At 35.9% G+C, this 26772-nt stretch overlaps 1 protein-coding gene across 3 annotated transcripts in view; it reads left to right on the top strand.

Annotated features, from left to right (window-relative positions):
• The window catches only part of RALYL (RALY RNA binding protein like), a 686254-nt gene that overhangs the window by 618451 nt on the left and 41031 nt on the right, over positions 1-26772 (top strand). For all 3 annotated transcript variants that reach the window (XM_014795852.2, XM_087420386.1, XM_087420385.1), the window contains exon 7: positions 16536-16649. In XM_014795852.2, coding sequence (XP_014651338.2) covers positions 16536-16649 — 114 coding nt within the window. The remainder of the gene's footprint in view (positions 1-16535; positions 16650-26772) is intronic.

Below are 26772 nucleotides of genomic sequence, written 5' to 3'. Positions count from 1 at the left end.
TCAGGTATGTAATTTATTGTTCCCTCTTTTTCCTTTCCTTATTTTTACTTGCTTAATGAATTTTCTTTTAATTCCCAGCTCTTCCACCACAACTGCCTTAGTTTGGATCTTCTTTTAGGCTTCTCTATTTCATTAGTCAATATATTAAGATAATAAACAGTTATAGATAAATCTATATTTATAAATTAATCTCTTAAAACAAAACAATAGCTATCCTAACTCCCATCCAAGACATGAAATTTAGAACACTTTTACTTCATCACTGCCTCTACACCAGCCACCTTACCCCTCCAGCACCACCCCCCGAAAAACTCAGGTTTTACACACAGACAGTAAGGTTTTACTTCTCAGCTTTCGTTACATCTCTAGACATTATATATCTTTTTCTTTTTCAAGTATTTTGTACCTAGTGCTTATTTGCCAACCTCCAGTGTCTGTCACCAACAGTACACATTAGGACTTAATTTAAAATTGTTTAAGATTTATTATTTACACCTGTTCTCCTTTAAGTCTTAGTTTTTAGGTGGCTTCTAAAGTAATTTCCTTGGGTAACTTAACAACATAATTTCTCAATCTCTGCATGTCTGAAAAGGTCTATTTTTCCCTCACATGTGCATATTTTGACTTCATCTAGAATTAATTATATTTCTTTTCCCTTTAATACCCTAAGGACATTGTTCCAATGTATTGTCACCTCTAGTGTTCCAGATACTGATGTTTGTATCATTCTTTATTCTTTGTTAGCATTCTCTCCTTTCTCTCAGAAACATACAGAATTTTCATTTTATTTTTAAGAGCTCAGAAATCTCAGCAAGATACATCTAGAAATGTGTCTTTGTATTAATTTTTCTTCAGACTTTATGAGCCTTTTGAAAATGAAGATTCTAGTCTTTCTTACGTGTAATCAGTGGAAAATGTTCTCCATCTCTCATTTTTTTCCTTTTGACACATTTGCATATTAGGGCTCCAACTTCTGTCTTCCTTGCCTTCTCCGTTTCTGTTTTTCTTTTTCTATTTTTATTCTTTGTTGTGAGATAGTTTATTTCTACATTTGTTCTCCTAAAGCCATTTTTTTAAGCAATTTCACTACTAACAATTTTTTATTCAGAAATCAAGTTTTTAGTTCTAGAAATTCTTGTTTGTCATCACTTCTGTTTAAGAGTTGCCATGACATTTTTTTATGTAGGTATAATTGACATGTCACTTTACATTAGTTTCAGATGTACAACATAATGATTTGATATTTGTGTATTTGTGAAATAATCACCACAATAAGTCTAGTTAACTTCCGTCACCATACGTAGTTAACAAATTTTTTTCTTGTGATGAGAACTTTTGATATCTACTCTCTTAGCACCTTTCAAATATATAATACAGTATTATTAACTAGTCACTGTGCTGAAACAACTAGTTAATGACTTATTTATTTTATAACTGAAAGTTTGTACCTTTTGACCTCCTTCACCCATTTCGCCCACCCTTCATCCCCCACCTCTGACAACCACCAATCTGTTCTCTGTATCTAAGGGCTTGGTTTTCTGTTTGGTTTTATTTTAGATTCCACATATAAGTGAGATCATATGGTATTTGTCTCTCTCTGACTTATTTCACTTACCATAAAGCCCTCAAGGTCCATCCATGTTGTCACAAATGGTGAGATTTCCTTATTTTTTATGGCTGAATAATATTCCAATGGATATGTATATATATATCTTATAATATATATATATACCACAATTTGTTTATCCATTGATTTGTCAATGGACACTTAGGTTTCCATATCTTGGCTATTGTAAATAATGCTGCAGAAAACATGGGGGTGCATATATCTTTTGGAACTAGTGTTTTCATTTGCTTCAGAGAAATACCCAGAAGTGCAATTGCTGGATCATGTGGTAGTTCTGTTTTTAATTTTTTGAGGAACCTCCATACAGTTTTCCCTAATGGCTGCACCAATTTACATTCCCACTAACAGTGCACAAGTGTTCTCTTTTTTCCACATCCATGCCAACACTTGTTATTTCTTGTCTTTTTGATAATAGCCATTCTAACAGGTGAAAGGTGATATCATATTGTGGTTTTGATTTGCATTTCACTGATGATTAGTGATGTTGAGCATCTTTTCATGTTCCTGTTGACCATCTGTATGTCTTCTTTGGAAAATCTCTATTCACATTTCTGCCCATTTTTTAATTGGATTGTTTGTTTTTTTGTTGTTGAGTTGTATGAGTTCTTTGCATGTTTTGGATATTAACCCCTTTTCAGATTTATGATTTGCAAATATTTTCTCCCATTCAGTAGGTTGCCTTTTCATTTTGTTGATGATTTCCTTTGCTGTGCAGAAGCTTTTTAGTTTGGTAGTGTCCCATTTGCTTATTTTTGCTTTTGTTGTCTTTGCTTTTGGAGTGAGACCTAAGAAATCACCAAGTTCAATGCCAAGGAGCTTACTACCTATGTTTTCTTCTAGGAGTTTTATGGTTTCAGCTCTTATATTCAGGCCTTTAATCCATTTTGAGTTAATTTTTGTGTATTGTTTAAGATAGTGGTCCAGTTTTATTCTTTTGCATGTGGCTGTGCAGTTTTCCCAATACTGTTTATTGAAGAGACTGTTTTTTCCCCATTGTATATTCTTGACTCCTTTGCCATGGCACTTTTATTAACATTTTCTGACACTGCTTTGCATCCATAGTATCCACCTTTTCTAGTTATTCGCCTCACCTCCCTGCTACAAAAAGCTACGCTCCATTAATTGCTTGCTTTCTTACAGAACTCCCCAACATCTGTGCACATCAAGCTGTTTTTGTCTCTCAGATGGTGAGAGACTAAGAGCTCATGAGATTTCTTACGAAACTGAGTGGGAGTTATCTGGGACCTCTCTTTTGACATGTGAAAATGGCTTTTTGTTTTCAGATGTAAACTGAGGTAGGCCGTCCACCCAACAGTGCATCTCCCCTCAAGCAATGCTTCTGGAATCAATGGAACCCTTAGACTCTCCAAGGATTATATACTACAAGGGGCTAGGTATAGCTCTTCTCTTCACTCTAAGAGAATTTACTAGACCCCTCTACCCCTTCCCCACCAAACCAGTGTCATTCTTGCCTGGCTTCTAGTAGAGATTAGCTCTTTTTCAAGGAGCTGTGTATTGCGTACTTTCTCCCACCCCAACATGTAACAATGCTGTAAGCCCGTGCCCCCACCTTCTTTCAGAGGATGTGGGGTCTTAGGAATATGTGGGTGCTCTTCCTGCTCCCATGTCAGCCATGATTTATCATATTTTGTTTGATAATTTAATTTAACATTGTTGTTTGGAGGTTGAATTACCCAAACGTAGAGTGTACTCATGTTTCTCTCCCTCAGAAATCTCCAAATATTGAAACATCTAATGACTTTTTTCTTACATTGGAATCAATAAATAAGGAAGGGATGGTTATAGAGAAGCAAATTGCCAAAGTCTCCAACTTGGAGAAAAAATCCAAACTTACATTACAGTTTGTCACTGAACTACATGTAAGATAAGAATCTATTCTTCAATCCAGAGGTGGAACCAGTAGTTTAATTTGGTCTTGTCTTTCTGGTTTTGTGATAATCTTGAGGGAAGGCTGAGTCTGAAACTGGACTTCTTAATATAAACCAGAGATGCTTTGAAATAAATCTGGTATATTTTATTTTTTAGCAGCCATCATTTGAAATTGTGCATCCCAGAGTACCTTGATTACTCTGGAAAGATGTAGATAAGTAATAGGTAGAAATATTAGATAAATTACTCGATGAAAATCTTTTGTAAGGACCATCTTTCAAAATAATTATTTGAATAATTATTTGAACAATATATCAAATTTATTCAACATTATTTGAATAATAATTATTTATTGTAGATATATTAATTCTCAAATTGTATTAATTTTAATAAAATTATTAGTATAGAAAAACAGACTGATCAATTCTATATATGTTTCATATACTTCTATACATTTAGAGGTTCAGTTGCAAAAATTAACTGTACATTAGTGTTATTTTAGTGAAAAATAAATCTAAACAAGATTTAAAGATAATTCACTGGCTAGTGTAACTAGAATCATGATTGCTCACTCTCTCTAAAAGTGTATTGGCAGACTATATTATATATGCATATAAATGTATATATGTGTGTATAAATATTCATTATTTGATAGTACTTTTATAATTAGCCTGGTGACTGGAAATAATAATTTTCAAATTCAAATCACAAATGACATATTTGAGTGAAGTGTAAAATATACTGTGTTAATATTGGCTTAAGTGAATGAATATTTACTGAGGCATATATCTTGCTTTTTTATTAATAGCTGTTTCCCAGTATTTAATGACTTGGCAAGTTCAGAAGAGGAAATTAATGTTATAGGTTGGACAATTTGTGATTTCTTATTGCATAATTTTTGATATGACTAAATTCCACTGAGGAGAAAAACCATATAAAGAAAAAATATATTAATGCAATAGTTTGCCAAAGTTGAGTACTCTAAAGTGTTTAAAATGGATTGCTCTTTAAAAAAACTAGATTACCACTAGGTATTTCTGTCCCATTTCATATCAACTTGACCTAAAACTACAATCAATTTGTCTTGTGCCACATCATGGAGTCATAAGACAAAGAAGATGTGATGTTGCTAATAAACACTTTACCAAAGAGAAGACATGAACACCTAGGAGCGTTAGCTGTAGTTTCTTAGTAAAAAAGTCAGTAACCTCTGAAAAAAAAATTCTGTTAAATCAATTTCTTTAAATCATTAATTTAAATTCTAGTGTCTAACAAGAAAAATCCTAGTAAGTTTTGACGCCCTCGGGGTGCTGTCAATGCACTTTTGATGACAGAATAGGTGACAGACTAGGCAAACATCCGGAAGCAGTTAACAGGAAATTAAAGACAGTTCAATTCAATTCCAGCAATATTTGTTGAGAATTTATCTCTAACCCTAGGGAACTGTTGTGTTGGACTTTTTCCCCTAAAGCATGTGATTTAAATATGGAGATAGAGCATCAATCAGAGAAACAATGTTAATATCCAGCAGAGTGTCATTAAACATCCCATCCATTGTGTTGGGCCAAGTAAATATTCTGCTTTTAGATTTTAAGGAAAGAAATTAGTGTTGGCCAGAGGGGTTATAAAAGGCTTAATGGAGGATATTGAAGTGAGTTTAGAAGAGTAGGTGGATTTGGAAAGGTAGAATCAGAGAGACTCCTACTTTCCAGGAGACAGTGTGGGGGTAGAAAAGAGCAGAGGCTTTGCTATCGGATTGCCTGGGCTGGAACCCATGTTCCACAACATACCACCACTGCGGCCTTGGGGAAGTCTTTTAACCCCTATATGCTTCTATTTTCTATCTGGAAAATGGAAATAATAATACTAAGTATGCAATAGGTTGTTGTGGGAATTAAATTACTTATTTAGCATATGAAGTGCTTAGGTAAATATTGGCACATAGTCAATGTTCAGTGAAGTTATTATTATTATTGTTACTACTACTACAGGGTATAGTAGTTAACAGCATGGGATATGAAATTACAGTAACTGGAATCCAGTAGTGGCTTTCTGTATTTTGGGGCAAGATATTTTGCTTGCTGTACCTCAGTTTTCTCATCTATGAAATGGGAATGATAATCTTACTGCCTTCTCCATAGAGTTGTTGTAAGGAGTAAATGAGCCAACACATGTAAAGCTCTCAAAACAGTGTCTTGGATTATGAAAGCCTTAATAGATAATAAACTATGATAGTAATAATAATAACTGCTATTATTATTATTATTGAAGGCCAAGATTTATTGCTAGGAATGTCAGTTAAGAAACTGAGGATATTATGATTAAGCAAAATAAAAGACAAAGTTGGGTAAGGGAATAATCAAAAATTGTGAAGAATATTGAAGAGTTTGAATTTCATCTAGGACTGAGGGAAAAGACTCAGCAAAGTGCTACCTGATCAAAATGATATTTTAAGAAATTTATGTGGCAGGTGTATTCGTTTGCTAGGAATGACATAACAGTACTGCAGACTCGGTGGCTTAAACAACAGAAGTTTATTTTCCCACAGTTCTAGGGGCTAGAAGTTGGAGATCAAGGTATCAGCCATGTTGGTGCCTTCAGAGGGCATGAGGGAGGCGTCTGTGTCAGCCCACTCCCCTTGGCTTGTCAATGGCTGCCTTCTCCCTGTGTCTTCACATCGTCTTGTCTCTCTGCGTGTGTGTCCAAATTTCCTCTTCTTATAAGGACATCAGTCATATTAGATTAGTGCCCACCCTAATGATCTCATTCTAACTTGACTACCCCTTTAAGGCGCCGTCTCCAAATGTAGTCAACATTCTGAGGTACTGGGGGCTTCAACATATGAATTTGCAAGGGAAGACATAATTCAGCCCATCACATGGGGGCTATATGCCTATAGCACCTAAACAAAATGTGGAGGTCTTGGCATATCCTTTAGCTCTTTTTATTTGGAGAGCCAAACTCTTGAATATTATTTAGTTAAGTGATTAATTGAGGATGGTGAGATTCTGGCCCATTTAGCTCATCATGGTAAACACACTGAATTTCTTGAACACACATGGCTTCGCTATCTGAACATTGACTAGCACTTTGTGTAAAGAGAGTAATAAATCCCTGCTAAAATCACAACCTAATATTTAGATGCACAGCAGCCCAACCAACACAATTACAATGTATTTACAATAAATAAATGCATTTGTGAGCATCTCTCCTTGGCTTTTTTTGCTAGGGTTTAATGTGGCTCATTCATATAGCCAGATTTAGAAATATAGACAGAGAAAAAGTCAAACAGCAAAATGTTCAATAAAATTCTCTTATCAATATAGCTTATGAGCATTTGAGATGGTTTTCTCAGTTCTATTGTAGAACTTATGTTTTTCTTTGTGCTCCACTAACAGTTCCAGAAAGGGTCTAACTTTTCCTCTGTGGGATTATAAAAGCATATGGGCATAAGTCCTATCAATAAACCTTAATAACATTTCTTACCTCTGCTTTTCCTCTTCTGCTCTTTTCCTAGATTAGGTCCTAATAAGCAGAGCCTTGACTATTCTAATCATCTCTTGACTAGTTTTCTTAACTCTACTGTCTCCTCCAATCCTATTAATTCCATGCCCAGCTGCAGAATTATTCTAAACCAAGTGCTTTGTCAATTCCTCACTCAAAATTTAAAATTACTACCATTTAGCAAATAAGAATCAAAACTCTTCAGTGCACTTCAATTCCCAGTCCCCCCCCGCCCCTTATCTTAGCTTGGTTGAGCATTTATTTAAATGTTTGCAAACTCATGTTCATGTACCTCCATCTGAAAGCCCTTTCCTTTGTCTCAAGATGTGTGTTATCAACTGTATTATCTTCTTATATACAAATAAGCATAATTAATAATTTTACCTGTCTTTCAGGCTCAGGCAGGACCACTCTTATGAAACAAGTATGGACCCCTCTGTGCTACAAGGGCATCATCTGTCCTCTAAAGCCAAACCAATTGTTCACCTTCTTATTATGCGACTTAAGCCCTTCTGCTTCCTATTGTAGTTATTTGTATGCACATCTAATCTCTCCATTTGAGATTATAAATTCATTCTTCAAGTTGCTTTTGCATTGCACAGAGTATACTATTAAATATTTGTGGAATATGTGTCACCAATATTATTGTTGCTTTTTGCATTTTACTTTTTGTTTTTCATACATTTCATAGTTGACTATGAGCTACAGCTTTAGAAATGCTATGACTCAAAGGAAATTGTAGAATTTATAAAGAAGATTACAGAATATCTTGAGTTAGTGAAGCAAGGGGGCAAATTCTAGCCTACACTCCAAGGTCTAAAAGCCAGGGTATTGATGTGTATTTTCAAGCTCTGTAATTTAAGATTTGCTACTTCCTTTCCTTAAGAGACCTTTTTGGCGTGCTAAAATACAAAGTATCCTTCAAGTTGCAGTTCAAAGACCCGTTCTCTCATGAATATTTTCATGATCAGTCGTCTAACCCCAAGAAAACTTATGTCGTTTGTCTTTGCCCACATGGGTGACATAATTTCAATTCCTCAGCACCTACTACATGACTACAGAACTGCCGAACTAATATTCCCGAGATGAAATAGACATGACCCCCAAGTAACTAATATTCCATTGACAAAATAGACATGGTCCTTCATTTCCAGGCTCTTGCAGTCTGGTGAGGGAGACCAAAATGTAGGAAATGCCCAATATCAAGTGATATGTGCATTTCACCTATTCGTCCATTATTTTACATATTTTATGTTCCTATTATTTTACATATTTTATGTTCCTATGTGTTATAAGACGTTGCTTAATGTATGGTTATTGAATCAAATAATGTATTCACTCTCCATTTGATTTTCTCTGTCTAAAAATATATAGAAAGAATTGGTATAGATGCATATAGACATAGGTATTTTTAATACACACATATACACATAGACATATATATGTAAGTCCTTTTTCTAGGAAATTCCATCCACAGGGGTGGTAACTGCCAAACTATATTGACATATATAAAGGGAGAATTACACCAATTTGTTCAATTTGTCTTATCAAAATCCTTGAAAGTCTGACTTTTGAAAAATATTTACAAAGCTGACAAATTAGCTTCTGCATATTAAACTGGTTTAATATATCTGAATAAGAGGAAAGGAACAGACAGAAGCAAAAGCAGACAAATTGAAGTGATAGTGATAAAGACTTCATAAAATCCACTTTACAAAAACCAGTGGTCATCATTTATTCTGGATGTGACTAATTTAGAAATCTGTGGTTCCTTAATTCATAGCAGAAGAAAGAACTAAACCTGATAATCATAATTTTCACATCAAATGAAGCCACATGGCACAATAATGAGTCTACAGCTTATTGTTGAAGACCTAGGTTTGAACCTGAACTCTACCTGTTCAGATTATTACGTTACACAAAGTCATGATATGACTTTGAGAATGTCAGGTAAATATTCAAATTCTCAGGTTCCTTATTGATGAAATAGTGTATGTAAAAGTGATCGATAAATTAAGTTCTATGCAAATTATCTTTTTTTATATTTACATACATAATTTATTCAAAGGCTGGGGAATAAATAAAAAGACAAATATAAATTAATGTGAATTATTAAATATAATATATATTTATAATATGTAATATAATATATATAATATAAATAAATAAAATATAAAGTAATGTGAATTATTGTTAAAGTCCACATGGTTACAAACACTTTTAAATTTTCTAAATAGTCCATAGGAAGCATGATGTTGGTGAAGGAGGGTATATAATTATTTAGACCAGGGTTTCCAAGCCTTTGCACTGTTGACATTTTGCTCTGACAATTCTTTGGTGTGGTGTGGGAGGCTATCCTGTATCTGGTAGGATGTTTAGCAGACCAGATACCCACTAGATGCCAGTAACACCACCATCTCCAAGTCTTGACAATCAAAAATGTCTCCAGACATTGCAAAATGTCCCTGCAGGGCAATATTACCCTCTGTTAAGGACCACTGATCTACACAGTCAGCTGAAGATTCTTTATTTGTCCCTGAATAGACTTGACCCATAGGTGATTAAAATAAATTGAAATATTTTCACCACACAAATCAGAAATGCACACATTTTTTGATATAGACAGATGGTGTCGTCCCATGTGCCTAATTTCCTTTTTGGATTATCTCTCATGTTGCAGCAAAAGGCACAGATATCATTTTGTTGACTGTATCGGAATGTAATAACATTTATCATCAAATCAATAAACTCTTTGGAGAGAGCAGGTCTGAAATGATTTAATGTGGCTTCATTTTTTTTCTAACTAAATACTACAGTGATGGTTTGGAAAATATTTAAGATTATCTGTACACTGTAACCTGACTCCTAGTTTCTCTAATATCGCTCTTGCTTAAAAGCAATCTAAAGTAATTTATTCTAGGAACTTTGTTATTCTTTTTCATTTATCATTTTGCTGATCTTGAAGAATAATTCTAAATTCAAGCCCTATAATCACCCACAAAAAATAAAATATTATACTCAACTGGATAACCAAAAATTTTTATTATGACAATATGTTTTCTTATGCCTATAATTTTTTTTTGCCAAGTTTTTTATTGTAGAATTTATTTAGAGGAAAAGAGGAGGAGACATTTTTCCTTTGAAGATAGTATTACTGATGTCTTCGAAAATACCTGTTATGTTTGTATACTCATCTACTGGGGCAAACTCATCCTATATATTAATTTAAAATACCATCTCTAACTGGTTACTCCTGACTTTATTGTTCTATCTTTGATGTGTCCCGTAAACTCCAGGCTCATATACCCAACTGCCTACTTATCACTTGTATTTGGATACTAATGGGCATCTCACTATTAACGAGTCTAAAACAAAACTTCCGATTGTCCCCCTACAACCTGAACCTCTGGAAGTCTTCCCTATCCTAGCAAATGGCAATTCCATTTTTCCAGTTTCTCAGGACAAAAATCTTGGAGTTCCCTTTGACTCCCCTCTTTTACCTACACGTTATTTTTTTTTTTTTTTTTTTTAAAGATTTTATTTATTCATTTTTTTCCCCCCAAAGCCCCAGTAGACAGTTGTATGTCATAGGTTCACATCCTTCTAGTTGCTGTACGTGGGACTCGGCCTCGCGTTGGACGGAGAAGTGGTGCCTTGGGGCGTGCCCGGGATCCGAACCCGGGCCGCCAGCATCAGAGCGCGTGCACTTAACCGCTAAGCCACGGAGCCGGCCCTACCTACACGTTATTTACCATCCATCCACAAATGCTTTCCCCTCCATCTTTAAAATATATGCAGAATCCCTCTACTTCTCACCACCCAACTGCTAATACCTTGCTCCTATCCAGTCTCCCCTCATCTCCCCCTTGAATTATTTCCACAGTCTCCTTAGTGATCTCACAGATTCCACCTTTGCCTCGCTACAGTCTTTTCACAGCACAGAGTCAGAAGAATTCTCTTCAAATGTTGCAGTTAGCCCCTATATCACTCAGAGGAAAAGCCACAGTACTTACTTTGGCCAAGAAGACTCAATACAGTCTTCTCCACATCCCTTCTCCCTCTTCTCCACTCTCCACCTTACCCCCCAACTGCTTGTGCTCTTCTCCCACTTGCTCATTCCCCTCCAGCCACAGCAACCCCTTTCTGTCACTAAAACACACCAAGTATACTCCTATCTCAGACCATTCCTCTGCCTCATATATTCTCCCGTCCCACCACCCCTAGGTAGTCCCATGACTTGTTTCCTCCCCTTGAGACTTTTGCTTAAATGTCACCTTATCAGTAAAGCTTTCCTTGACTACCCTATGTAAAATGACAAATCTCACTCCCTAGCCATGTCTTCCCTAACTTCTTGTCTGCATTATACACACACACATACACACACATAAAACATGTTTGTTTATTGTCTTCTTCTACCCCTAGATGGGAGTTCCATGATTTCACTGACTTTGGCCTCTCTTGTTCACTAATGTATCCCCAGCTCCTGTGAAGCAGCCTGGCAATAATGGGTCTCCATAAATATTGTTGAGGAAATATGTTAGACACTTGAGTTAAAAAAATGAGAGCAGTTCCTGCTTTTGTCAGAGAAAGAGACATTTAAAGAAATGATCATTCAAAGTGTCATCTGAAGGAAGCATGGGGGGGAGGAGGAGTTTGTTAAAGAAGAGGATCAAGGGTTGATGATGACTTTACTGTGTAGGCAACATCTGAGCTGAATATTTAAGAATTAAATGGCACTCACCAAGTGGAGGAAATGAGAGTGTAGGGCAGACCATAAAACAACAAAAACAAGGGTATGGATGTCTGAAAACAGAAGACACTTTCAAGAGATGATGAATAGTTGTAACTAGAGCCTAAGATAATTAGCAACACAAGCAGAAGAAGAAGCAAGGGAAGGTAATTTGGAGCTGGCTGGGAAGTAAAGTAATTTTCTCAAATCCCAACATTCATAATTTTTAAATTGCAAACTTCATAATCTTCAGTAATTAGATATAATTTTCCCAAACCCCTAGCTTATCTACATTAGGGGGCTTTCACACAACAATTGTATAACGGCAAGCTGATTGAAAGTATTCAGTATTGTTCTTAGTAAAAGAAATACTCTTGACTCTCCCTAATACTGTTTATAAAAATAAAGGCATTATATTTTATGCAATGTATCTTTAAAGATGAAGATTATGGATTTTGGAGAATTGAGGTGGAATTGGGAAAAAATGCAAAAGGATGGTTGCCAAAGTCATGTGTTCTTTTATTATTCTTTCATCATTGTGCTTCTGATAAAGAAAAAGCATATTTCCATGCTGATTTTCTTTTTGTACTTCCTGTTTGCTTATCTGTTTCCCCTTTAGATAGTCAACTCCAATTTAATGCCTGGCACATTCACAAAGCTTTCAGTAAGATTTGTTGCTCTGGTTGAAATTGGTATGCAGTGACCGTACCTACATATACACATACCTACAAATTTTCTGGTATTTGCTAATTTCTTACTGTGTTTAAGACATTGAGATAAGTTTTATTAAGAATACAAAGAGAGAGAGAGAGAAAAGGGAAAAGGAAGGAAGGGGAGTAGGAGAAGGAAGGAAGGAAGGAAATAAAGAAAAAGAAGAATTGGATGCCCTCTCTCTAATCAAGAGAGTTTGAGTGAGTCTATAGAATCAAGAGAGTCTGTGGTGGGGTAAATCCATTAATGTTTTACTTCAGACAACTGTCTAAAATTCCTTCCTTTTAAAATGTTATATCATCAGAGATCAGAATAATTTATTAATCAGGAATCTGAATAATTTTTCGTGGATCTGGTTTATGATAAGAAGAGAGAAAGTTTTCATTAGATACTAATCTGATTTAAAATCTCTTTTTAAAACTGTTAATATCATTTTTTAATTAAGGAGGACAGACTTCAAAGCCCAGGAACTCAGGGTAAGCATCAGGGGCCTCATCAGTCAATAAGAGGAGAAGGAGCTTATTAAACCACAGAAAACATTCAAAAGAGGACTTCTGAAATTCTTCAATGCCTGATCAGGTCTTCACTCTCAAGGAGCTTATAATTTAATATGAAAAATAGAATTATAATTATATATAAATTATATTTCCTTATAATTTAATAAGGAGAAAGCAACAAGCAGTATGTGTCTAGCAGTAAAGGTGAGATGCTATTAAATAGATTACAGGTGAGAGACGCACCCTCCAGCAGGTCAGTCAGAGAAGAATTCATAGGGGAGGCAAGACTTACACTAAGCTCTAAAAGGCGTGTAGGAGTTTGATAGACATATTTGGGGTAGAGAGAGTCTTTGCTGAGATAGACATGGAAATAATAAAAATAGTAATAATAATAGAAATAATAGTATCTCTGCTTCTACCATTTATTGGGCCTGATGATGTTCTGGGTGTGGTACTAAGTGCTTTATGTGCATTATCTCATTAAATTCTTATAATAAGCCTCTAAGGTAGAGGATGGCAGTTTAGAGATGTCAAACCTGAATCTTAATAATGTCAAGTGACTCCCCGAGGGAATAGATATGCACTAGAGTCTACCTGGTTCCATGCGCTATGTGATTCAGCACTAAGCTGTTGTGTGCAAGTGAAGAGTAAGCTTTGAGAAGGAATGGAAGATACAGCTGGAAATATACTTTGGAGCAGAACTTGAATACCAGTTTAAGGAGTTTGGTTTCTGCATATGTATGTGTGTATTCTGGCCTTTTTCCTATAGAAATGGGACACTCTGGAAGTTTTCAGTAGGGAAGTCTTATAACATAAATATTACTTTGAGGGCACTGTGCACTAGGCTGGACTAGCTGAAGGCAGAAGCCCGATTAAGAGTGCAATGAAAATGGACAGGGGAATAAAAAGATGGGGAAAAGAAAAAAAGAGAAGAAAATAGACTCGGATGCTTTGGATCTAATACTCTCCTTAATTCTGAACTAACTTTTATTTTGGAAAAATATCAGAAATCAAAGTTGCAAAGATTTTAAAAATTCTAAATTTAGAAATCTATAGTAAAATATATATCTATTTTGATGGAGTAAGTGAAAACAGACAGGGGATTAATGTAATCCATGGTGCAGTAAAGAAATTGTTCACAGGAGCAAAAAAAAAAAAAATGTAGATAAAAAGCAAAGAGTTAGAGAGAGAAGCACATCAGACGCAGAGGGGGCTCATCCCAGGAATTCCATCTGAAGACCAGGCACCACAGCGCAGAACCAGACCCAAGCCATAGAGAGTGAGTCCTACTGAAGAGGGGGAGAAACAGACTACAGCCAGCAGGGCCAGGTGAGTGGCAGCCTTCCCCCAAGCACCGCACTGAAGTGCGGTGAGGAGCAACCTCCACAGCTGCTCAAGCAGCAGCCCAGACTATTTGTAAGCCCTGCTTTGCAGAACCTTGATGAGCATTTGCCACTAGCCATTCCGAGATTGGAGCTGGGCAGTTGGCACAGGGCTGGAGACCGATTCAGCATTTCCTGGTAGGGGCCAGGAAAGAGCCGACAGAGCCTGTCTGGATTACATCCTTGTTGTCCCTAAGCTTGAAGAGCATTAACTAATTAGACCCAAATTTTATAATGATCTGGCTTTGGTCTTAAAAGTTGAGACATGAGTCTAGACGTAAAGGAAATCTTGGCTTCCTGGACTCTTATAAGTTCCTCCTTGGTGAGTCCAGGTTTTTGGTTGGTTTATAATGTAGTTTCTAAAATGGGGTATTGTGGGTTTTTTGTTTTTTTAAGGAGATAAATAAGTTAAAATTAGTCAACTGCATTCATGGGCTGAGGAATGGCTCCATGTACTAAGAAATATATTCTATTACTTTCCAGCCCCAGTCCCCTTTCTCTTGCACTGAAATCTAATGTTAGACAATAAAATATTTTCTATTAAGTTTGATAGGTTTAAGTAAAACTACATGACATGCTTCCATCAAAGGGAATGAAAATCATTCTTCAAAGCAGAATCAATTTGCAATTGTGACAGATGACGCTTTTCAAATTAAGCTGCAATTCAACAATGGCACTTTGATGTCTTTGAAATAATTGACGTTAAGGAGCAATTCTCTATTTTAAACTGTGTTCTCTCAGTTTGGTTCTTCATAATAGGAACACTCCACAGGGTCCCTGATCCTTGCAGTTTTTATTTTGCAAACTGCTTTGCATCATGAATAAAAATCTGCTTTTTATAAAAAATTTCTGATTTTATAATCAAAAATGACTTCTCATTTTTATATTGGAAAAAAACCTGTTCTTCCTTTGAGCAATTAATGTATATTGGTGCATAATTCATCATATATATTATATCATATATTTTAGTTGACAAATAGCTCTGTTTCAAGCATACATAGATTACATTTAGTTTTTATTACTTGTAAAAAATTTCCTGAAGACTAAAGAATCAAGCTAAACTCTCAATTTCTTCAGAAATTTCTGGGTAATATCCAAGCTGAGATCATTATAAACTTCTAAGGAAAAGTGACAGAGAAGAGGAATAGGTTGAAATCAAGATCTGTGCCCCAGATCTTGAAGCCTAGCTCTCTCCTGAGGCGTGGATACCCCAAACCCACCTAGTGAAAGCCCGTGGGCAGGCGTAGCTGTTCTATAGGCTTTAATATCTTCCTTCTCTGATTATTGTGGGTTCATAGCAAAGTTTCCAGTGGTTCTCAGAAAAATGAGAAAATAACAACAGGGCAGTGAATTTTTAATAAAATAAACATATTTCTTTTAAAGGATTGTCCTTTATGAGATTTTACTCTTCTTAAGCCCTTTTCTTTACAAAATAATTATAGTTGGTGGTAGGATGTGTATTGTTGTTGTTCTTATTAACATCTTCACTTGGTAAAATGTAAAGTTGTCAATCTTATGTTAGTGCCCATTTTTTTTTTTTTTTTTGAAACCATGCTAACACTGAAAATCTGGACGGGGAACCACTACCGTAGAAAATATCAGTGGGAACTTCAGTGAATTTCATTTCCCTCCAGCCCCAGGGCTGAAAGAGAGCCGTGCACAACCCATTGCTTCATGTTTAAAAAAAGAGTAGGGAAAGCAGCAAGAGTTCAGGAGGTTGGAGAGAGTTCTCTAGCATCTAAGACGTTTCTTTAGAGGATAAATGTTATACCCTGTTTAAACCACTAAGGAGCTGGATCAAAAATATCATTGACTGCTAAAATATATATTACAACACAGTCCTCAAAGTTGTATTAACGTACCTGTCATGATTTAATCATTCCTCAATCTGAATCCATCTTACAGTGCAGATTTACTCTACTATTTGCCAAAAGTGAATTTAGCGTTATTTAGTTGTTTTATAAAATATTTCTAGATTCTTCTATCCCTTGGCATAGCCTTCAGTGAAAAGATTTAGTATCAGATGCTCACATCACTGAGAATCACTGGAAGTAATGAGAAACTGAGAAGGTTGAAAAGTATCCTATGTGGTTTGACACAGTCTTAAGGAAACATGGGTGTCTGTGCTTTAGGTTCTAAGTGAGTCGTAGTGCATTTGACCTTCTGTTGTTTTCTTTCCCTTTTCCCCTTTCTAGTGAAATCAGATGAGTTACAGACAATCAAGAAAGAATTAACCCAGATCAAAACTAAAATTGACTCCTTGCTAGGGCGCCTGGAGAAGATTGAGAAGCAGCAGAAGGCTGAGGCAGGTAAGTGAAAAGGATCCGTGGGCCACAGACATGTCGGAATTAAGCCAGTGAAGCTGTCAATCATTGAGACAGAGCAGGTCCAGGGGAACATTGGCAGAGTTTAATAGAGTTTAATACAGAAACGCGAATAAAGTCTTCAAGCCTAAAGTTGCAACAATGGGACTTGATTTTTTATTTTTTAGAGAACATGAACCAATTTGTCTAAAATTCATATTTTTAAAAAAAGGAAAAGTATTTTGACGGTAATGATAAGTAATAGTTGGATCATAATTAAAAGTTTATATCTCAATATCAAGAAAGCCTTAAGAAAATAAAATCAAGTAATGGAATAATACTGTCAGCCTGAAATAATATTCATATTTCATTAAATTAACTGTAGCAAAATTTAACAGATTTCAAAAACCATGATTACAAAGCCCAGCTCCTACATTACTGCAACGCTACGAACACTTCAGTACCTGGTCTCAGGATCCTCAGCATCAACAGTATATCCCTGGCCACCCATGGCCAAGTCATTTGAGGACATCCTTTACGACTTAATGTCCTCTCTCCTTTGAATTATCGGCCCTGACCATAATTCAATTCTAATACAATTCTAGTGTCCTTTTCATGCTGCCACAGATATTTTTAAGCTGGGATAAACTTAGAGATGAGCGAGTGCGTAATTTGAAAGTTGTGCTCTAGAAGGTCTTAGATGCCTTGGAGGCTCCTTGGAGATGAGATGAGAGTTAGAAGGAGACCCAAGAGGTACATGAACTCATGCCTCCTCCAAACCCAGCCCTTGCTCCAGCCAGTATAGCTCTACCTCTATCTGTTTTATATATTGAGATTCAATATAAGACTTAATTTGCTAAAAGAGCATTACTTTTTAAAAAATAAATAATAACAGTCGTGAAAGCCATTGATCAAATCCAACCTCCTCACTTCACAGATGAGAAAACAAAGGTTCAAGGAGGTAAATTGATTTTTCCATAGCCACATAACTAGTTTATGATCAACTTAGGTCTCAAACCCAGGTCTTGTGAGTGAATCTAGTACCCTTTCCAATTTATAGTCTCAATCTCAGGTTCCACCCAGGGCCTGGTCCCAGGATTTCACTGAAGTGAGTCTACCTGGGTAACTCCTAACTGATGAGAACCAGTTGGGATCCAGGATCCTTGAGCTATAACAGAGCAGCCTGCCTGTTTGTTGACTGTATCCCTGGGGTGAGGACTACAGCTGACCTTCTGGTGATGAGGCATATAGGGCTCATGAATGAAAAGAAGCCAAATGTGAGGTGGTAGTATAGCATGATGGGTGAGAGAAATAAATTCTGGTTCAAATCTTCACGTACCAGTGACTTAGCCTCAGTTTTCTCATTTACAAAATGAGGATATTGATGGCTCCCTCACATGGTGAGAAATGAATCAAGTGGCATATGTAAGTTACATAGCACAGTTCTTAACACAGAGTAAAGGCCCTATAATGGAGCTATTTGGGGTGGGTAGTAACACAAACATATATAGACAAATGAACATTTCTTACTACTTTTATGCAGCTCATTTTTAAAAAACACAAGCCATATACCTAACACATGGTAGATTCTCACTAACATTTCTTAAGTTAATGTGGATGAGAAATGATAGATAAAATTGAATCATTTTTATTAGAAGTTTCTATTATAAATATACTCTGTACTGAGAAAAGATATGCTGCCTACACTTCTTAATAGAGAAATTTAGATTTTAGAAAGTTTTTTAAATGCTGTCTATGGCACTAATCTAAAGTGTTGCTGTAACTGAAATATCCTGTGATGTTGCCTAAATCAATATTTCCCTTTGAGGAACTTCTGTGAAATTTGTTATGTAAAACAACCCTTACAGCAAAGGACTTTGATAACCAATTTGCGCGTCAGTTTAAAGGATTATGGAGAACTCATTTAAATATAAATCACCTCAAAGAGAAAAATGTGGTCCTTATTCCATCACATTATACCTTCCAGTTTCCTGCAATGAATAATACCTTCACGTATCTTCTTGGAAGATCCTCTATAAGCGTAACACTAAATTTCAAAGCTTGCATTTTATTTTCATGAAAGGCTGTCACCTTATTTTTTTATGTGTTTAAACTCTCTCAGTCATGAGACAGTTATTTTTTAAGTGATAGGCTTACTCCTTTGATATTTACGTCTTTCTTACTTTAATATGTCAGGAAGAAAATGGAATTATTTAATTTGTAACTTCATGCTCTTAGTAATTGTTTCCTTAACAGTATTCATATTCGTGGAGCTAAGATGATCATTTTCTATATTTTCTTGACGAGCAGAAATCAGGGTTCTATGGAAAGAGTCAACCCTGTGTTATGGAAAGTGGAGAGAAATATATTAAAATTCTTAAAAAATACTTACTACCTAATTATTAAATTTAAGGGGGCACTCATGTTAATGTTTATTTGGTTGCAAGCTAATTATTTGGTGGCTAACATTTACTCTTCGTTATTACTCTTTTATACATCTCTCATTCCCAATTTACTCTTAGTCGTTTGAGGATAAGGGTTTCCAGCACACAAGTAGTGGCAGGAAGGAGGTGGAGGATCATAAACAAAAGGTGGGGAAAGCCACACGGCATGGAGCTTGTCCTGAGTTCAAGGTTCATAGTATCACTTTTTGTTTGTTTGGAGTAAATTCCTAAGCCATCAGGAGTAATTGTAATGAAGTATAATTACTTCACTTTGGATCTTCTATATCTTAAACTGCTTCTCATAGATATTTGTGTGGTGTCCTGACTCTTCCTTTGAGATTGTAAACTTCCTAAGAACAAGCTCATGCCTTCTCTTCCTTTTCTAACTCTTCCCAACACCATGTGCTGTGTACCGGGCACGAGTTAGCAAGTCATTTAACTTCTATAGGTTAACAGAATTTTAGCTGGACAGCAGATGCAGAGTGTACTGGACTTAGCACAGCCTAGGACTCGGAGTCCAGTTTTAACCACAGAACTCATGAAAGGCTCAGAATTGAAGGGGTCACATTCCTCTGGAAAAGAGGATAAAAATGGCTGAAAGTCTTTTGAGGAAACAGATTCCTGTATCACCATTTGCACATGTCCCTGCCCTACTAGAAGGCTGAAGTTTCCTCCAGAAAAGCTAACATCATAAATCTCAGGGCTGGTGGACAACAAGCAAATTTGAGAGCACTTGAAAACAAGGAGAGAAGCAAAAATTTACACAATTACTACAGAAATTTCAAGCATTTTCTTCCCCCTTGGCTGCCAGACTACTGGCAGGACACTAGGAGAGGTTTTAATTGGGAATATGAGCAGCCCAACAGGAAAGAGTTGAAGATGCTGATGTGGGTGCCCCCCCAAGGATATGGTCAACCAGATCACTCTGCAGAACCAATATCCCCTTATGCTTACAAAGCTACCCATCAGTATTTTAATACCCCACTCTTAATATGAACAGACAAGGACCACCAGATAGTAGAAAACATTTAACATAAAAAACAAATACCAAGAAAGAAAAGAAAAAGAAATTGGAGGAAACAGAGATTGTGCAGGAAGAATAAAACTTCAAAATGAAAAAAACTGAAAAACCATTAATTAATATCCTAAGAGAGAAAGAGAAGATACTGCATTCATGAAAAAAGAACAAGAAATTAAAACTGAGTATTCAGAGGCTAGATAAAAGACCTTTTAGAAATTAACGCATAATAGCACAAACAAATAACAATACAGGATTGGAAGACAAAATTGCAGAAACTCTTCCAGAAAACATAGGAGAAAATAGAGATGGAAAATAGGAGGGAAAGGATATGAAAATTACTGGATGAATATCTGAATAACAGGGTTTCAGAAAGAAAGGGGGATGATCATTCAAAAAAAACTTTTAGGAAAAAAAATAACCAAAACTGAATATTGTTAACCAGACTGAAAGGATCCACTGAGTGCCTGGAGCAATGCATGAAAATAGATACACATCAAAACATATCATTGAGATATTTCAGAGCATGAGGATGAAGAGAAGATCCTACAAGCTTCCAGAGAGAAAGGAAAAGTGAAAGAACAGCTATCGTGTAAAGAAGCAGGAATTAGAATGCCAGTGGGTCACTCAGCAGCCACACTGAAAGCTAGAAGGCAGTGAAAACATGTCCTAAAACTTATTTACAACCTACAATCGTATACTTAATACCCAAACTATTAAATGTGAGGGTTAAGTAAAAATATTTTCAGACATACGAGGCATCCAAAAATTTACCTCCAATTCACCCTTTCTCTGAAAAGTACTGGAGCATGTACTTCACCAAAACAAGGAGTTTAACCAAGAAAGGGGAAAACATGGCTTTCCCAAAGCAGGGAATCCAAAGGCGAGAGCAAAGGGAATCCTCAGGATGGTAGTAAAGGAGATCCTAGCGTATGAGCTGTTCAAGAGACCAGAAAGAAATGAGTCCAGATCAGAACTGCTCACAAGTTCTGGGAGAGACCTTTTCCAGATGCAATTGACAGAATGGCTAATGAGTAGGAAAATGAATTGGTGGAGATGAGATTTATACATCTAGTTGAGGGAGGTAAGTTTGCATACGTACATAGAGAGAAATACATGGAGAACTAAATTTAAACAAACAGACAACCTAAGGCAATTTTTAATTCCAAAGAAAATAAAATATTGTTCAGGAAAGAAAAATTATTCATTGTATACTAACAGCTTAGCTGCACAAAGCATTTATATAGTTAAACCTACGTAAAAATTAAAAATTGATCTATTCCAATTTACAATATAACCCTCTAGGGAGATAGGAAGTGAGTAGGAATTGTGTGACAGAGAACTTAATCTTCAGCCTCCTAACCATGGTGTCAACAGATAGTGCACAAAACTAACCAAGAAGTAGCAATATAAACACATTATTTAGAAATATGAGGACATATGTTTAAAAGCATCAACCAAGTAAGTGGAAAGCCTTTAAGAAGCTGGAAATGGTGAGCAGGTAGGAACGGAAGACTGCTATTTTTCATAACAAGTCTTGTAGAAATATTTGACTACAAAAAGTAAATATTTTAAAGAAGCTAAATTTAAGGAGGAAAAATGAGATCGACTTGTCTTTAGCAACTAGATCAAAACTTTTCCAGCTCTTACTAGAGAGCCTCCTACGGCTATCCCTCGGAGAACTGTAAAAGAAAAATTGCACTGGACACTTGTTGAAAATGACAAGGAAGACTTTCTTCAAGACTGTTGCAATAGGGGATAGAAATTGAACTCAACTCTGCTCAAACAAAAGGTAGGAGGGTTTTTAAATACTGGAGTGAGCTAACAGAGCAGTATTGGAGGACGTTGGTAGGGAGGTTGATCGATATGGTTCGGCCATCTGAGTTTGTGAATTCACTCATATGCAAGTTAGGCTCCTGCTATCCCACAGATACTGGGGGGCAGGGGTCCTATCTTGCATGATGATAACATCATGAAGGGATGGCTTCTATATCTTGAGAAAGACATGCCTGGGTTGTAAAAGATTTACAACTCAAGGGGCATAGAAAGAATTTACAATTGCACGTTTTCTAAAGTAAATGCTGTAAGAAAAAGGAGGTTAAGGGCCTATAATCAGGCCCCTTTCTAGAGTTTAGTCAAGCTGAGGGGAACAGTAAGGCCCTTGGTGATAATTCAATCACAGTCTTTCAAAATGAACTCTTTCTCCTCACATCCTCATCTAAATGTACTCTTGCCTCCGTGTCTTGTCTCTGTCACATCCCCGTTACGTGATCCTGTCAGTCAAGTGTCCAACCTCAACATCATCCTGCAGTCCTTCTACAGCCGGTGTTGCAACATCTTACCTCTGGTGTCTTTTCACTCCACCCCTTCTCTCTATTTTCCCAATGCAACTGCCAACACCCGAACCCTCATCATCTCTTGCTTTCTGTTGCACTCACCTTATTTTTTTTTCAATTATCTTATTGAGGTCATAATGGTTTATTACACTGTGTAATTTCAGGTGTACATTATTATTTATCAATTCTCTGTATAGACTGCATCATGCTCACCACCAATAGTTCAGTTTTTGTCTGTCACCGTACATATGTGCCCCTTTACCCCTTTTGCCCACCTCCAAACCCCCTTCCCCTCTTTTAACCACTAATCCGTTCTCTTTATCCATATGTTTATCTTCCACATATGAGTTAAATCATGCAGTATTTGTCTTTCTCTTTTTGGCTTATTTCACTTAACAACATACCCTCAAGGTCCATCCATGTTGTTGCAAATGGGACGATTTTCTCTTTTTTCATGGCTGAGTAGTATTCCATTGTACATATATACCACATCTTCTTTATCCATTCATCCCTTGATGGGCACTTGGATTGCTTCCACATCTTGGCTATTATGAATAATGCTGCAGTGAACATAGAGATGCGTAGTTCTCTTTGAATTGTTGATTTCAAGTCCTTTGGATAAATACCCAGTAGTGGGATAGCTGATTCATATGGTATTTCTATTTTTAATTTTTTCAGAATTCTTCATACTGTTTTCACCACCTTTTTTTTAACAACTTTATTGAGGTATACTTTATATAGCATAAAATTTACCCATTTCAAGAGTACAATTCAATGACTTCTTAATAATTTTACATAGTGGTGCAACCATCACAGCAAATTAGTTAGGACATTTTCATCCCCTAAAGCATCACCGTTTAGCTGGTCTCTCCACTTCTAGTTTTTTTCCTTTCTAAGTCATCTTCCTTGTGCCACATAGATTTACACTACTAAAACACCTAAGGCCCCAGACTTAGGATCAGACATAACTAGGCTCACATCCTACTGGAGACCTAGTCCCAAAACTTACTAGTTGAATGAATTTTGGAAAGGAAACTTATAAATTCATAAAATGAGGAAAATAGTATCTATCTCTTAAAATTATTGTGATATTTAAATAAACACAATATCTCAGTAAGTTTCAAATGATTTTTATTGTATTTGTGGTCACCTCAACAATCCAGGGTACTTCATGTGAACAACTTGGAGGTCATTTTCTCCAGGAATGTACTGATGTAACTGATATTTTCATCTAAAAGCATTCCTCCTATGTAACTTTCCTGATGCTCATTTATGTCATTGTTAGTAATACCAGCTATAATAAGTTTCATCTTTCTAAATGGCATTTATTGGAATCCTTGAGTTAAATTCATATTATATGCAGGTGTTTTAATGTAGAATTTTTAAAAAATACAGTTTATACTGATATACAAAAATGATGGTTCTTGGATACTAGTTTGGCTCTACTGAATAATGTGACCGTTTTTGTGTCAACATTCTTTCCAACCATCTGCTAAATACAATTCAGCTAGCAATTAGCTAGCAATTAAGCCAGCATGTCAAAAAACTTAATTGCCAACTCAACCAATTTTCAGAGTTATATTAATAATAATAGCTATGAAGCAAACTGAATTTAATACAAATGCTTTGAACATAAATCTTAACAATTCTAACTTGTTTTATGAATCATATATAGCTTTTGAAACAGAAATGAGATGTGCAGAAAAAATATTTGAATATGAGGATAGAAATTTAATATCAAATTCTTTCCTTTCACGGCTTTTGAGAGCCTGGGGCATTTTCTCTTAAACAGAAACACCTACCTATCATTTGCACTTCTTTTCCTTTGGTAGCCACTGTTTGCCTCCAACATGTGCCCCTAGCTAAACAGACTTCTTTATTCTTGAATTTAAAGTTGTCTGACCACTGGAGAGATTCAAAGCCGTCTCCTGGTGTGTCAAGTCAGGCCTTTCTCAAAACAGCCCAGGCTGTGGAGTCAGAAATCCATAAGTGGGAATTCCAACTCTTGCACTTATTAACTGTGTGACCATGGGCACCTCATGGAAGGTATGTATGCCTCAGTTTCCCCATCTGCAAAATGATAAAGGAGCCTACCCTGCAGGATGTTCAAGGCCTCAAGTTAATGAATGCTGTGTGATCAGCACTTTGTAAGCACTCACTAACTTGCAGCCATAATCAACTATTGAAATCCATAATTTACATAGTATCAGACATATCTTTTAGTCATAAACTGCTGGCTTGTTGGTTCCTAATATACTCTTTAAAAAATACATATAAAACTAACTCACTTTGCTCACAAAGAAATGCTCTGGTCACCCATCACTCTGACTTGAAGTCAGCAGAGACAGCAAAGATGCCAGTGTTCAAAGGCAGCTCTCCTTTTAAGCACTTGAAGACTTCACATTGTGTTTTCCTCCTGGAGACTTGTCAGTGTAAACACGAACAATTTTCTGCTAAGAAACTCTCAGACCACACATTTCACTTTGACTTAGCGCTGTGGGTCTGTCATAGAGAATGTGGCAAGGTTTCTTGTAACTTCTATTTAGATTCATATTTTTGCTGCCATGGTGTCAAATTCAACAATCAATTTGATTCTGTGAAAAGAACTGGGCACCCAGACATTTATTTTCATTTCTTAGTTCCACAACAATTCATAAATATATTCAACCAAATATTTAATTTGCATGTAAGGCTCTGAGTCAGCCATCAGGGTTACAAAGATGAATAAAAATGTTTCTGCCCCAAAGTAGAGACATAAATGTGTGTGCATGTGCACACACACACACACCCCTCCCCCACATACACACGCTCACAATAAAAAATATAAATGATAAGTAGAAAAATAATTATGCAGATAAAGAGAATGTTACGAAGTTAAGAATAACCTAAAAAATATTACTCATTTTTAGTAGAAGTAAAATTAGATAAGTAATCAAAAAAAAATAGAACAAGTTGCCTTGTTTCTTTCTATTTCAACAAGATAATTACTAGATCAAAACTGTTTGTTAAACTGTGAACCAACAGTTTAATAAACAAGATTTGGTTTCATGATTTTGTTTTACTGTGGGATTTTGTTCATGGAAACTGTCTTTTTACTGATTCTAACATTTCCCATTGAAATGATGACAAAAGTCTATGATGACCACATGTACTAAAGCACAGGCTGATCATATTTCTGTTAAAGTCGTATGACTTGATTACCATTGTAATTAAAGCTTTTTTCTCAATCAGATAATGTCTTCCATGCATTTAGCTTTCAAGTTAATGAATGGATGAATAAGGATGAGTTACAGGGTTTTTTGCAGTTAACTATATTAATACATCACTGCCTTTGAAATAAGCCATCAGAGGAATTACATGTATGTTGTATGTTAATACAAAAAACAGAGAGTAACTTAAAACACTATGTGTATCTAAATATAGAAATGAAGGGGCCGTGTCAAAGCCAAAATTGTCCTTGTAATATATGATTCTTAATGATGGATAGTGATGAATTATTTTGACATGGAAAATTTGTCTACAGCAATCAAGTCATTAATATAGATTCAATTCAGGAACTATTTTGAGCCTTTTATGATAATATGTTTGTGTGGCCTTTATGGTTTAAAAAGCACATTCACCTCTTTTTCTTCATTTGAGCACACAGCAACTTTCTGAAAGGTGTTATTTTTGTGCTCGTCTCTTAGAGAAGAAAATTACAGTTAATAGGATTGGTAATTAACAGAAGTATGGATCTCAGATACTATATCCTCTCTAACACCTTGTATTATCTCTTCTGTGTATAAAACATTCAGTGAGAAGTACAGAGCACATCAAAATGTTTCTTGATAACTGACATGTATTGCAGGGTTCACGTTACAGAAGACTGACATCTATATTATTCCCTTTGAGTGTGACAATGACCTGTGAATCAATAGCTCAAGTTTGAAGGAAACTTAAACACTAATGAGAAAGAGCTAAGACAATGGTAGCACTAACTACAAGACAGCATTTGATCTGGGCTTTGGTTGATCAAAGCGGGGGGAGCACATTCAGCTTGGAAGATCAGGAAAGTCAGCCTGGATTCCAGAGATCACTGAAACAAATTGATATGCAAAGCCCAATGAGGACCGCGCGTCTTTAAGGTCTGGCCCTGTGTGGATTCTCTGAAAATCTGCCGTGCTTCTTTGGCCAGAGATTTTCTAAAAGAAAAAAAGAGAATATTACTTTCAACATCAAAAAGAGACGGTTCTTAGACAGCAAATATTTCTGAAAACGTTAGAGAAGAAATGGATATGTCAGACCAAGTGAATTACCAATATAATATCAATTTTAAGCAAAAGTCTATTTGT

The sequence above is a fragment of the Ceratotherium simum genome, chromosome 31 (genome assembly GCF_057802395.1).
Source record: "Ceratotherium simum simum isolate JZ-2026a chromosome 31, ASM5780239v1, whole genome shotgun sequence".
Taxonomy (NCBI): domain Eukaryota; kingdom Metazoa; phylum Chordata; class Mammalia; order Perissodactyla; family Rhinocerotidae; genus Ceratotherium; species Ceratotherium simum.
The sequence above is the reverse complement of the archived record's forward strand: the minus strand, read 5'-3'. Positions and strand labels throughout refer to the sequence as shown.